The sequence below is a fragment of the Staurois parvus genome, unplaced genomic scaffold, assembly GCF_062004578.1.
Source record: "Staurois parvus isolate SC_StPar_1 unplaced genomic scaffold, SC_StPar_1.0 ptg000064l, whole genome shotgun sequence".
Classification (NCBI taxonomy): domain Eukaryota; kingdom Metazoa; phylum Chordata; class Amphibia; order Anura; family Ranidae; genus Staurois; species Staurois parvus.
Genome location: NW_028317860.1, coordinates 7,054,600 through 7,069,928, shown reverse-complemented (window position 1 = coordinate 7,069,928; position 15,329 = coordinate 7,054,600). Strand labels below are relative to the sequence as shown.

Below are 15,329 nucleotides of genomic sequence, written 5' to 3'. Positions count from 1 at the left end.
TAAATTAATTCTTTGATCATTTTTTGAGACAAACAGATCTATCTTTTGGATTTTTGTTATTATTGCTATATAAATGAAAAAAAGACTGAAAATAAAAACAAACACAACATGTTTTCTAAGTTTCTGTTAGAAAAACAGTAAATAATTTTTCTTCGTAAATGTAGGCCAAAATGTATTCTGCTAAATTTCTTTGGTTAAAATAACCCAAATAAGTGTATATTATTTAGTCTGTGTGAAAGTCATAGAGCCTACAAACTATGGTATATATATTTGAATTGATCAGTCCTGATGCCTATATAATTTCTTGAGGCCCTAAAATGCCAGGACAGTACAAATACCCCCCAAATTACCCCTTTTTGGAAAGTAGATAGTCCAAGGTATTTAATAAGAGGAATGGTGAGTTTTTTGAAGGTGTAATATTTTGGCAAAATTTTGTTGAAAATGAAGAAATTAAATAATTTTTTTTTTAAACAAAGTTGTCAAAGAGTTATGTCTCACACGAAGCATTGACATAATTATAACTACACACCAAAACACATTCTGCTATGGCTCTTGAATATAGGGATACCACATGTGAGACATTTTCCACAGTCTAGATGCATAGAGGGGCCCAAAACCCAAGGAAGACTTTTGCGCTTCCTAGGGGTATAAATTACACATCTAATTTCCTGACTCTTGCAATTTTGGAGGCCCTGTAGCAGCAGGACAGTGGAAACACCCATAAAATGACCACATTTTGGAAAGAAAACACCTCACATTATTTTCTAAGAGGCATATTGAGTGTTTTAAAAATTACATTTTTTGCCACAGGTTTTTGGAAAATGTGGAAAGAAAATGAAAATGTATTTTTTGTTTTTTTTTGATACACAAAGCTTTCAATTAATACGGTTTTTCTAATACACAGCATAGGCATACTTACAATTACAACTCAAAACATATTCTGCTACTGCTCCAAAGTATGGGGATACCAATTGAATGAGATTTTTTTTTTCACAGCCTAACCACAAAGAGGGGCCCAACATCCAAGAAGCACCTAAAGGTGTTTTAGGGAAATAACTTATACATCTAATTTTCTGACTATCACATTTTTGTACATTTCTATAATGTACATAGCTGAGCAAACCTTTTGGCGCTATATAAATACTGTATAATAATAATCATTTTTGGAGGCCCTGGAGCACCAAGGCAGTGGAAACAAATGGGGACACTGGCTGTGCTGACACTGGTACTGGTATGGGGTATATTATTGATTAGGTATGGTGTATTGCAGTGATCGGAATGCTGGTTTGGGGTATGGTGGTGATCGGGGTGCTAGTATGGTGCATGGCGGTGATCAGAATGCTGGTATGGCATATGGCGGTGATCAGGATGCTGGTATGGCGTATGACGGTGATCAGGATACTGGTAAGGCGTATGACGGTGATCAGGACGCTGGGTATGAGGTATGTCGGTGTTACTGCAAGTACTGGTGACACTGGGACAGGTGGCTGTCTGCACTGTTTATTTACAGTACACCGAGGGCAGTGAACAGGGACACTGTGGGCAGGCTGGCAATGGAGTTTGTGAAGGTACATGAAGTGTGACAGGCAATGTACACTCACGGGCTGCAATACTGGTTCTCTCCTCTCACAGCCAATCTGTGTGAGAGGAGAGAGAACTGATGTTTACTTTCGGTTTCTTTGTTTACAATGTGATCACTGCGATCACATGGTACAGGACCAATTTAATTGGTCCTGTACCTGGCAACATGATACACCGTGTCCGAAGGACACCACGATCACCGGACCCACTGATGCACACTGAGTGAGCCATGCACAGGCCTCAGATGCGGGGTAATGTACGGGTACAAGTACACTGACTGTAGAGTTCCACTGATTATTCTGAAAGATCTGCTTTCCCAGTGTAATTGGGAGGGCTAAGCAATCATTTTGAGAGCAGGCAGACAGCCAGGTTATGATCACCATGCTAAAAGCACACCAGAGGTGCTATTGTGTGTGCAGAGTGAGGATAGAGGTTTCAGGGGAAATAGAGGCAGAGGTAGGAAGCACTAGAGTTGGGGGGAGCAGGGGATACCAGGGGGTGAATGTATGGAGGGGTCAGTGAAGAAGTTGCAGGAGTGGGGTCCAAGTAGTGGGCAGAACAGAATGTACTGGAGTGTCATACTTTGGGGGACCAGGAGGTGTCAATAGGGCCAAATGTAGGAGGGGTGCAGAAGGTGCCAGGTGGAGAAAGCAAGAGGGCAAAAGATATCTCAAAAAAAATCATAAAAGTTTAACTGCAGGAAATAAAAGATCTTACCAGGTCATTTGGTATTTAAAATATAAGATTGTCTGCAAAATACATATATGAATGGGTTAACTGAGATACACTATGGATACATAATTGAATAGTTTGAAATTGTGGAAACTACTGTTTAAACCACTTGCCCTCTAGAGGATTTACCTCCTTCCTGACCAAGCCAATTTTTGAATAATGGCGCTGTGTTATTTTAATGGACAATTGCGCGGTCATGCAATGCTGCACCCAAATGAAATTTAAGCCCTTTTTTCTCCACGAATAGAGCTTTCTTTCAGTGGTATTTGATCACCTGTGCGGTTTTAATTTTTTGCGCTATACAAAAAAAAAAAAAAAAAGACCGACAGTTTTGAGAAAAAAAAAACAATATTTTTGACTTTTTGCTATTAAACATGTCTAGTAAAAAAATATAAAACATCAAATGTCCTCAAATTTAGGCCAAGGTATTCTGCTACATGCCTTTGCTAAAAAAAACAAAAAATCCCAATACGTGTAAATTAATTGCTTTATGTGAAAGTTATAGCGTTTACAAATGGCGGTCTATATACACTATATTTCCACTAGTAATGGCGGCGATCAGCAACTTATAGCGGGGCTGCGGCGGGAATTTTGACACTGGCAGGAACTGACTCTGTGTCACTGACATCCCCAGTGACACAAATACAGTGATCAGTGCTAATAAAAAGCACTGACACTGTACTAACGGCACTGGGAAGGAAGGGGGTTAACTGTGCGCTGTTTATAACGGTGTGCTGTGTTTGTGCTTCACTGTAAACATACTGATTTGCATGGCTGATGGGGAGAGAACTGTTTTGTTTACAAACAATTCTTCCCCCACCCCCATGGAGATGCTCAGCGAGTAATCACTGGCCGGGACCCAGTGATTGACAGCCGCGGCTGCGAATGGCAGTGTGGGTGTGGGCGCTCGCATGCTCCCCCTACCCAGAAATCCAAAATCACGTATATATACACATGATTTTGTGCACAGCTGCCGCCCTGTAGCAATATTTCTGCTATGGGGCGGTGCTAAAGCGGTTAAAATTATCTGTGACTAGATTGAGGAACCTGCAGATACTGTACCTTGCTAAATCCCTGGGATTTAGCAAGGTATCCCTGGGAGCCTTTAACAAAGGATAGTTTTAAAAATATTGTAGCTGCAACTCGTAAACACTACCCCCATACAATATGTACCTATCTACTGTACTTGCTAGAGAGGCATAGAGCACTACAATAAAATATGCTAGAGGTTTGCATTTCTGACATGGAAGCTATCGTTTACATAATTGTCTGGGTTTAGGAAGCACCAGATTTACATCACTGCTAAGCCCTCTGTAAGGATCACCTCAATTATATAGAACATTTTTTTCTTTTACTATTCTGAACCTATCTAAGGTCAGTATGTGTTGATAAGTTTACACCAAAATGCTGTATTTCCACTGATAATGTGCAACCTAAATGTAGAAGTCTACTGTAACTAAAGGTAAAACCAAGCTTTAGGTTTGGAGATTCCCAATATGCATCAGAGGCCAAACTGATTATGTGCAACCTAAATGTACAAGTAGCTAAAAGGTAAAACCAAGCTTTAGGTTTGGAGATTCCCAATATGTATTGGAGGCCAAACTGATAATGTGCAACCTAAATGTAAAAGTAGCTAAAGGTAAAACCAAGCTTTAGGTTTGGAGGTTCCCAATATGCATTGGAGGCCAAATTAAGGCAAGTGAAAATACCTTTAGGTGCATGCTTTTAGACTGTCTGTTTAATAACTCAAATCAGGTTTTCTTTATATATGTAACACACCAAAGTCCCCTTGTTTTGCTGCACATTATGCCAAAAATCCAGCCAAATAGATTTCCTAATGCTTCTTAAAAGATATTTCATGTGAGTAAACATATGGTATGTTCTTTACACCAGGTCTTATTTGCTAAGCTTATTAAAAAAAATAAGGAGGCTTCCCTAGCTGACCTGCTTCTCAAAATACAAGTTGTTTGGCTGTCATGCTGTCTCAATCATTCAACATTTTCAGTTACTGACCTAAAACAAGAATGCAGAACGTGAAAATCAAAGTCAAAAGTTCATTTGTCCATATTTATTTTGGGTTAGTGAATGATTGCTGCAGCAAGAGGGTCAGCATGACAACCAGACAATTAGCATTTCCATATAGAAAAGGTTAGCAAGGCAGTTTCTCGCAGAAAAGCTCTCTTTCAATGCTCAATCTGTATTAATTCAGTAAAGGTCTTATCATATGGATCTGATGCATATACTGCATGCACATTATATTATTGATTTTTGTGGGGTTCTTTATGCAAAAGTCAGATCAGGTATTTGCTCCCAAATATACAGGCACCTTCCCTCTGGTGTTTTATGAGGGGAGCCTACAAAGGAGCCATTCTATGTGGAGACAAATTAAGCATGTACGTAAAATATCCCATAAAGCTTTGTTAATTGGCTCTATTATCTTTATATTTATCACTTTCTTCAGCCACACTGTATATTTCCACTCTGTCGGCGGAGAGAAAGTTTCAGAAAGAGTTCACCGTATTGTCACGTCATGCATACAGACCTGACAAGCAGTGAAACCGCAGGCATATGTCTCCCACATACATCCGAGGGATGAATCATTATTGCTGCCGATTATTGTGACACATTACAGAGAGGAAATCCCTCATCTAGCCAAAGATTATTGTAAATTTTAATATGTCTGACAAAGCCCTTTTCATATTCAGATCAAATAAAATAGAAATGCAGTTTCTGTAAATGCTTGTTTACTGAAAGTGCTACTTGGATACAGTAAATTCACACTGAAAATTATTTGAGGTATTTGATGATTTATTACAAGAGATTTACAAAGAAATACTAAACCAGATCAGAATGAATAGGTATGGATATTTTGTACAAAGTGAATCTATGCCCAGATCATGCATAAGGTTTTTGTAGATTCTGAACAAGCAGTAAAAGCACTTGCCTTTAAAAGTACTGTAAAGAAAAATGGTTCCCAAAGTTCACTACAAAAAACTTCTATTGTGTGTTTACAATATCACTTCTACGCTGACACAAATAGATCTCTGTACCCCTCAGCTTACAATATAACCAAGCTCATAGTTTTTCCTCCCTCATTTTCCCCTTCCCTTGACTTTCCTGTCAAGATAGATAGAACAACTATTAACCCATCCCCGCAAGCCAGAATGCTAGGGTTAATCCTGAACTCTCCTTTCGGCCCCTTACCCAATCACTGTCCAAAGCTTGCCGCCTCAACCTCAACAACATCTCTAAAATACGCCCCATTCTAACCAATGACACCACAAAGCTCCTAGTCCACTCCCTGGCCAACTCTCACCTTGACTACTGAAACTCCCTCCTCATTGGATTACCTTTAAATAGGCTAACCCCACCCGCCTCTCCAATCAATCATGAATGCTGCTGCCAGACACATCCACCTTACAGACCGTTCAGTGTCTGCTACCCCTCTCTGCCAATCCCTCCATTGGCTGCCATTCACCCAACTAATAAAATCTAAAAATCATCCACAACTCTGCCCCCAGCTACATCACTAACCTTGTCTCAAAATACCAACCAAATCATTCTTTTCATTCCTCCTAAGACCTCCTGCTATCGAGCTCCCTGGTCTCCTCCGTCTATGCTCACCTCCAGGACTTTCCCTGAGCGACTCTCTTTCTTTGGAACTCCCCACCCCAATCTGTCTGACTGTCTCCTACTCTGTCCACTTTTAGGCAATCTCTGAAAACCCTTCTCTTCAGAAAAGCCAATCCTGCCTCAAGCTAACAACTGTAGTTCCAATTTCTCCATCAGCTCGTTCCCCAGTTATTACCTTTTGTATCACTTGACCCTCCCTTTTAGACTGTAAGCTCTAACGAGCAGGGCCCTCTGATTCCTCCTGTATTGAATTGCATTGTAACCATACTGTCTGACCTCATGTTGTAAAGCACTGCACAAACTGTTGGTGCTATATAAATTTTGTATAATAATAAATAAAAAATTGCTACAAAACAATCCTTGTGCAGGCCAGCTAAACGTTTTGCTGTCTGTGCTCTCCATAGCATGCAGTCAGCTTCTTTCTTGCTACCTCTTCTGATAACAAAATGGAAAGAAAAATGCACTTTGATTGCTCTGGCCATCAGACAGTTCTTTATGTCAACTACAGTCCTTGGTTTAGAACAAAAATGAGCAAAGTAATTAGGTTTGTTTACCATCTAAACAAGACAGTTCGGGGCTCTGTTCACACTGGGATTAAAATCAGGAGTTTGAGGCCCGATTTTAATTCTCAAACTCCTAGTAATGCAGTGTGCAATTAACCGCTTTCTCGCCGCGCTATAGAATTACTGCTACAGGGCAGCAAGGCTGGGCAAAATCACGTATATATACACGTGATTTGCATTTTCAGGTAGGGGGAATCACCAGGTGCCAGCCGGAGATTCCCCACCGGCACCCGGCAATTATCAGGGAAAGCTAACAGGGGAGAGAGACGTGTGTAAACAACGCAAGTATCCCTCCTGCCAGCAAAAACATACTGTGCAGAGAAATGCAAAGCAGCATGTCTCCCTAGTAAAACATATAGCACATAATGTAAGACGGCACACAGTTAACCCTTTGATCGCACAAGATGTTAACCCCTTCCTGCCCAGTGTCATTAGTACAGTGTCAGTGCTTTTATTAGCACTGATCACTGTACTAGTGTCATTGGGATGTCATTAGCAGTTAGTTGCCACCCAGTGTCAGAATGCCCACCGCAGTCTCGCTATAAGTCGCTGATCACCTCCATTACTAGTATAAAATAATAAAAATAAAAATTCCACTGCCATAACTGTCACGTAAACCAATTTACATGTATTGGGATTTTTTTTTTATCGCAAAGACATGTAGCAGAATACATTTTGGCCTAAATTTATGAAGAAATAAAAAAAATTTTATTGGATATGTTTATAGCAAAAAGTAAAAAAATATATATTTTTTTTAAATGTTGGTTTTTTGTTTATAGCACAAAAAATAAAAAATGAAGAGGTGATCAAATACTACTGAAAAAAAGCTCTGGTTGTGGGGAAAAAAGGAAATAAATTTAAGTACAACGCTGCATGACTGCACAATTGTCAGGTAAAGTAACGCAGTGCCGTATCGCAAAAAATGGTCTGGTCAGGAAAAGGGGTAAATCCTCTGGAGGGCAAGTGGTTAATCCTATGGACAGCACAGACTGCTGTCAACATTATCAATACATGAAGAAGTTTCCGCCATGTTGCTGTACTTCAAAAATGAAGCTTCATGTAGAGTTTGGAAAGAGTTGAAGCATCTCAACTCTTCTATTCAAGTCTATGGTAACGCATTATAAACTCGCTGGCATGTGTTTGCAGTGAATTTGTGGCACGTTTGCAGGGAGTTAGGCCTTATTCACAGCAGCCAAGAAAAAAAACCTAGGTATCTCGGGTGTGTTTTTAATGCTCGTCAAACTCATGTCAAAAGCACATAGGGTGTTTGGGGAGTGTTATTCAGTGTAATTAAACGCGATGCAAACCCAACAAACAACTTGCATTAACTCTATAGGTGCGTTTTTTTAGCACCAGTATTTTGGGCAAGTGTGAACAAGACCTTCACAAGGTGAATGTTAACTTTGAGTATGGAGTGATTGTTAGAAGTGAACAGTTTCACCTTATTTATGAAAGTAAATGAACATTCAGTTTGCTAAAGTCTCATTCAGACCTATGAGCTGCTGCTTCACACTGTAAACGTTTTAGCATGTGTTATTAAGGCAGATAATGCTTGTGACACAGTGCAGTCATTTATTTTGAATGTGCCTAACCAGTGCACCCCAAGACATGTTAAAGTATATGTAAAATCAACATTTCATATTCATATTTACCTGCTGTACCATGTACTTGTATGAAAAAGTATCCTGTTCTCTTTGTACTGCTTCCTTTGTATGAAATCCCTGGTGTTCCTGCCAGTCCCTCGGTTTCCCTATCAAAAAATGACCACTATGCATGAGACCATAGCGTGGTCAGTTCTCTAGATGAGCTGGGAATTCAGTCTGCTCTCCTCCAATAATCAAACTTGTGCTAACATGGCCCTCCCTGCACAGCCATCAACTGGGAAGATCAGCGTACTGCTTTTTCTCATCCCTCACCTCTTTATAAAAACAGTTTACAACAGAGGGTATGTGAATGCCTATAGAAAAAAAATGGGGAGAAAAAAAAGTAATTAGATCTGTACACAATTCTTGTGCCTTTCATTTCTGTTTTAAACTGTATGGGATGTTTTACATATACCCACTATATGCACATTACCATACAAGATGCAGTGCCATTAATTTTGAATGCCACCGCAACACAACCTTACCTATGCGTTCCGTTGTGCAATTAAAAAAAAAAAAAACTGCAGGGGAATGTCCGCTTTAGCAAATCAACTCCAATGTTTTTTTTTCTTTTTAGAACAAAACAATCCAAAAAAAACCCTTTTAAAACAGTAAAACAAATCTAGCTGTCATCATACAAAAAAATACACCAGAACACAAAATTGCAATTTAGAAAATAAATGTTTAGGTGTGTTTTATACTTTGCATACAGAATTGTATTTCTGGTTATTCTTGTGGGGAGAAGCTTTTACAATTTCCAGGTATTTTTTGCATTAACTTGCATAAACCACATTACTTACAGAAATCATCCATCATCAATGTTAACAATAAGTGCTTTATTAGTATGTACAGTTGTGCAAAAATGTACGCAAAAAATGTAACGGCAGTTACTTTGCACATATCAGTGTCCTATAGAAACAGTTATCAGTGTTATCCTGAAAAGGATACTACTAGACTTTTACCAAATTATCAGTTTCAGATTTTAACATATTTGTTTAATAACAGTTACATATGACACATACTGTATATATTTGCGTGCACATTCATAAAAATGATATACACATAGCTAGAATAATGTGTGTGCATTATAGATACAAATGTTTTATCCAGGAAGGTAATGGGTCAAATCTGCTATATGCATGTTGAGTGTATCCCCATCAAATTACTGTTGGTTCCAGCTAAGCTTAAAACAGGCACTTATCCCAAACAGCTTTTTTTTCTACAATGCTGAAAACAGAAATCTACTTTCTTACTGTTTTTGATTAGTTGCTGCTTACTCCTTCACCTTATGCAGCCAATTATTAACAGATAGCAAGTGGAGTGTAGCTGCATCTGGAATCACTGGACTGGATGACCTGTTTCCAGAGATGGCTTACCTGCTGTGATGAACATAAATATATATACAAACCTAATCAATATTAGGTGGGTGGTCATGGTATGGCTGATCAGTGTAAAAAGAAGCAATGGTAGTTCCCTTCACACATCAAATAGTAAGGCCCTGGGTGCATAATGAATAAATATCTAATAAATACTTGTGGTAGTAGGACACATACAGGGATTCAAAAGGAGCAAACAGGCATTGAAAGGATCAATTCCTGTCTGTAGCCCAAACTGTCCTCGAATATTTTCCCCACCAGGCCTGGCAGAAATAAAGCTCCAGACACCAAAGTGTGCAAGCTAAATCTCTGAAAGTTTAATGCAAGACAGGAACTGTTATACAGAACTCAGTGGGTGTTGCTTCATTTTAGGATGACCAGTTAAACATTCCACTCTTATCAGTATAGTTACGTGAAGAACAGAAACTGCAAATAGCTGATGGATATCATATAAGGTAGTTCAGTTTACAGTGAAATGAAACTAATCTCAGAAAACGATAGAGAAGTTACAAGTGCAACTCAAAATCAAAACTAACTGGTCACACATTTAGAAATTGAGGCATTACACAAAATGGACAATTAATAAGATATATTTCCTTACAGGCATGGACAAATTTGTTTGTACCCATACAGCTCATTTAAACATTGCTTCTTTCCTACTGAAAAGTGATAAAATTAAAAGTAATTGGCTCTATCCTACATGCCTTTGGTATGTCAAAGTAAAATGAAGAAAGTATGAAAAAAAGATAAATTTATTGTAAATGATTAACTACTATACAAAAATATACTAAAATGGCCTGGACAGATTTGTTGGTACCCATACAACCGATTATGAATAAATGGTTCAGAATGATACTTCAAACTAACCATTTTCATTTTGTAGGTCACGTCTTCAGTTTTCAATCTCGTAATCAGTCAGCCTATTTCAATGTAGAAATGTAGTTACTCTGCTGTTTAATATGATCATGTGCACCACACTGAACTGAACACTAACTACAGTTACAAATATTAAGAAGTTTAAGGTCCATGTCAATATATCTAACTGCCCTGGCCTTTGCTGCAAGAGAATTGATCCCTGGTTGAACAGAACAACAATGAACAGCGGTCTACAAAGGGTAGACAAAGAACCAAGGAAAACATTGAAAGATAAAACCTGAACTACAAGGACAACATACATCAGTGTCTGACTGCACCATCCATCGCTTTTGGAGTGACATTGGTTTCAAAAGACGACCCAGAAGGACTCCAGTGTTGAAAGAAAAACTTTAAAAAAACCAGACTGGAATTAGTTAAAATGCATATTGACAAGCCGTGATATTTCTGTGAGAGTGTCATTTGGGCAAATGAAACAAAACTGACACTTTCTGACAAGTCACATCAGCTCTATGTTCACAGATAAATAAAATGAAGCTTTCAAAGAAAAGCACACTGTATCTACTGTAAAATATGGAGGTTTGTTTATTAATGCTGCTTTGCTACTTCTGGAACAGGATGCCATGAATCTGTTCAGAGCACAATGAAATCTCAAGACTGTCAAGGAATTCTGGAGTAAAACATACTGCCCATTGTCAGACAGCTCTTTGTGAGTTGTAGGTTATAAAATAAAGACCCAAAACATACAGCTAAAAGCACCCAAGAATGGCTAAGAAAAACAAAATGTGACTATTCTGAAGAGGCCTTTTATGAGCCCTTAGCTGAATCCTATTATCTATGTAAAGTGCTACAACATGGAGTCCAGGGAAGGGACCCTTCAAAACTTCAAAAATGAGATAGCTAAAACAGTTTGCTCAAGATGACTGGGCTAAACCACTTTTTGGCAGGTTCAGATGTCTCAGAAGAGCTACAGAAAGTGCTTGGTTGCAGTGATTGCCTCTAAAGGCTGTGCAAAACAAATATTAGGTTAAGGGTTTCATTTTTGTCCATGCCAATTTTACTTTTCTTTTATCACTTAAATTCTTATTCTACTAAATCAAAAGCAAGGTCTGATTATTTTTTTTTAAATACGGAACAATAATAGACGCCAATTACATTTGTCAGTTTCAAGTTACTTCAGAAAAAAATACAAGTTCTTTTTTTTTTCTCCCCCAAGAGTAACAACAAATTTGACCAGAGTTGTATGTCATTCAAGAAGGCTTTTATTCACCAATATTTGGGTGGGTCATAGTCCGCCTTTATCAAGGTCATGATAAAGGTGGGCTTTGAGCTACTGCAATATCAGTGAACAAAAGTGTCCTAGGCTCCTTTAAATCATTGTGAGTGGCCTACTACAAGTATATAATATATAGCTGTATATACAGTGTGTGCGTGTGTGTATATATATATAATACTGCCAATATCAGAAAAATGTAGCCTTGGTGTCTCATGGTGCATGTATATTTACTTTCACCTGTATGAACCTGCACCTCTTTCTCTCTGATCATATAAGATATGCAAATGCACACAATGTATATTCTTTACTTACCTTCCAAGTGACTCCGTTTACTGCATCACAAAGGACACAGTGCAAAGGGACCTCCTTGTACCCATGTGACTGCAGTCAGCCACTCCAGCAGCAAGGACTGCATTGTAAAACGCAGTGGAAGATAAAGCAGTACATATTTTTCCAAAGTGATACCTTTTAGTGGGGAAATATAAATTTTAACACAAAAAAGCTTTTAGGCTCTAAAGCTCCTTCTTCAGGTATTATGACAAATCAAAATCTGAAAATGGAAAAATACAAGGCAGGGCAGCTCTGGCAGTCAAATTGAGCAAGCGCAGAGCACATGTAATGTAAGAAGAGCCTACCTACAGTGTCTGCTATGCAACGAAAATGTTATGTGCCCGAATGAACAAGGTACAGGAACACTATAATGAGAGAAAAAGCAATGTGCAGACTAAAAAGACTATACCAATCCATACAGACAATATCTGGCTAAGTATTACCAAACCTTTGCATATCAATTTTGCTCTGTATAATGCTTTACTAAAAAAGGTTTCCAGTCTCTCAATTAGATCAAAAAATAAATATCTAGATAGATATCTAGAATGTTTAGTTTTCCAGGAAATATTTTACATGTGTGTCTTCATTACCCAAAAATAAATTCCACATTGATGTAGAATCAATTTTCCTGCATGAAAATATATAACTATTGAGAGACTCTTTCTCATAAATCAGTATCTTAACAACTTATTTTAAGTCCACCATGAGTAACGGCTCATTTTTCTGATCTGCTCAGTAGTCACCTAACAGAAAGTCAATGTTACCATCAGCCAAAAGGCATTCTGTGTGCATAGCATATGTGATACATTAAGTAGGTTTGTGCTAATAAAAGTTTTAGTGAATTTTTAAAAATGTGATTTAAAATTAGCCAATACAGTGTGGTAACTAAAAATATTGCACATTGCGTAATTTTGTGATTACTAACTTTACAATTGTGTTGTGGGTTTGCACATGTGCATTGCTCAATCACTTTCGTGCAGCAATGGTTTCTGTACTTTTTTTTTTCTTCTTCTAAAGAACACCTTGATAACTCATTTATAGATTACATATTCCACAACTGAATATGTCTTCGTCCGTCATAAAGCAGCAGTTTTCTAGGCATTTATAAATACAATCAACTTGGGTGATTAATTTCATAATTCTGGAAACAATGTGCAAAGTGTAAATTGGAATTAAAGCATGCACAGATTTGATTACAAATATATAATCCTTTATATAGCCATATCTGACGCACTGCTTACCTGGCATGAGAAACTATTTAGATTGTATTACTGAAGTGTATGTAAAATGTTGTCAGGTTCATAATGTATTAGTAGCACAGGAAAACAACACAACATAATATGAGCTTGTTGTCCTCCTTTTAATGTGAAGATCCACAAGCCTTTTGTATGGTATGCTAACAAGAACATTTCTTCTTACCTATAGGAACTGGTCAGATTCCAACTGTCGATTCTTGCAGTACAGGATTACAGAATAAACAAGGATTCTGACTGGTTGCCACCGATGTATTGTAGGAACATTCCCCCCCCCCCCCCCCCAGTTCATTAGATCACAGAATACGCTTATTCATCATAAAGCGCATTTAGAAGATGTACTCCTATTGTGATGTGTTATTTCAAAGCAATAACATCAGAACAAGAGAAAAACAGGTTTGTGAATTGAGGTCATACTGTTAAAAGAGTAGTAATGCATGGCTATCTATAACCAAAATTAGTCTTAGGCTAGTCATACACGTGAGGATTCACAAATCATTAGACCTTATTCACCTGCTATTAACGATTCTGTGCATGTCATCAGGCAGTATAGTGCAGAATTTGATGTAGCAGCCCAAATGTACACATTTTGTAGTGGAAGGGGGAGGGGTAATAGACCATAGTAAGTGTGGGCCTTTATAGTTTCCCTTGAAAAAAAAAAAGCTAACCTGCAGCATGGAGATGTAAATTTTTGAACGTTGATATCTGGTCACTTTTAAAGCTTATTGCTCTTTGCGGTGTTGTGAAATAAAACCCAACCTATGGCTTAAACTGCTTTTTAATATGCATGAGCAGTAGTCACTTTGAAATGGACCATTCATTTTCATTGCTGATGACCAATTTCAAGCTATATGCAAGCTAACTAGAGCACAAGTATTCATAACCATCATAACCACAAACTGCAGAAATCTTCAGAGGTCCCCATGAGTAAAAGGGTGTCGCTTCAGTTAAAGGCCTAATTAAAAAGCAGTTGGGGTCAACACAATGAAATTGACGTTAAATACAGCACAGTAGTGGATTACATTTTTCAGCATTTTTTTTTAGCAAAATAATAAAATGGGCACTTGAAAAAGGAATTTTCAACAAGATTGCTTTTGCAGCTCAGCATCTTCTGGCAACCTTGTGGCTGCTCTCAACTGGCCCCAAGACATCTGGTCAGTAAAGGCATGAGGGAATGCTGATACCATCAATCAGCAGAAGTGCCCCCATACAATGATTTCTGTGTTATGAGAGAAATACCAGTGCTGCCACTAATGGCCTTCTAAGAATACTAATTTGGCTGGTTGTCTCTGGCTTTAGTTCTTTCTGAATCACCAATACTAAGCATGCATACTAGAAAGTCAGGAGAGTTAAGCAATGGCAGCTTTCTTTTTTCTCTTCCTAAAGGTTTAATAAAATTGGGAATACAGCATTAAAAGGTGATGCGCTGGTACGTTTATGTTTATAATCTCTTTTTATAAAATTAGCAACTTTTTCATACAGATATGTGATGCTAAAAGCAGTGCCCTCCAACTGATATTGGTGCCAATGTGTGTCTTCACTTTATGCAAATACAGCACAAACATCTTGGTACCAACCACAAAGATATGCATCAATCACATATGTAGGTTTGTGCACACAAATGCCACAATGCAAAGCTACAGCATTATACTGCTTATTTATAAATCTGTCAGTTCAAATAGCCTTTTGCAGATATTCACAGATATCCTTTTACGTCTTCCATTAAGTCTAATCTATAAAGTGCTTGTTAAACTTTTTCCAAAAGCCAACTAAATAACGGATTGGGGAGATTTGAGGACATCTCTGAGCTTTCACAGTACTGAAGAACAGCTTGCAAGAGGTCACCAGTTTTCCAGCCTTTTTCTCGGATTCGTCTGAAAAGCTAAAGAAAAAAAAAATGAGTGTGAGGACATAATAAACCCAAATTCAAGCTAGGCTAACATTTTTCATGCAGAGATGATCTACAATGTTTTCTCTTTTTTTATTGTCAAGATAAATATTTTGAGATAGAAACCTTTACAATCTAGTGGTTTGTGGGTTTTTAAGCAGGGTAAAAACAGGAAATTTTG

General features: G+C 38.0%; 1 protein-coding gene across 3 annotated transcripts in view; it reads right to left on the bottom strand.

Annotated features, from left to right (window-relative positions):
• Nucleotides 1-8,814: 8,814 nt before the first annotated feature.
• The window catches only part of AKAP11 (A-kinase anchoring protein 11), a 102,829-nt gene continuing 96,314 nt past the window's right edge, over nt 8,815-15,329 (bottom strand). For all 3 annotated transcript variants that reach the window (XM_089668824.1, XM_089668823.1, XM_089668825.1), the window contains one exon: nt 8,815-15,142. In XM_089668824.1, the coding sequence (XP_089524950.1) occupies nt 15,008-15,142 (135 nt within the window). In that variant the 3' untranslated portion in view covers nt 8,815-15,007. The remainder of the gene's footprint in view (nt 15,143-15,329) is intronic.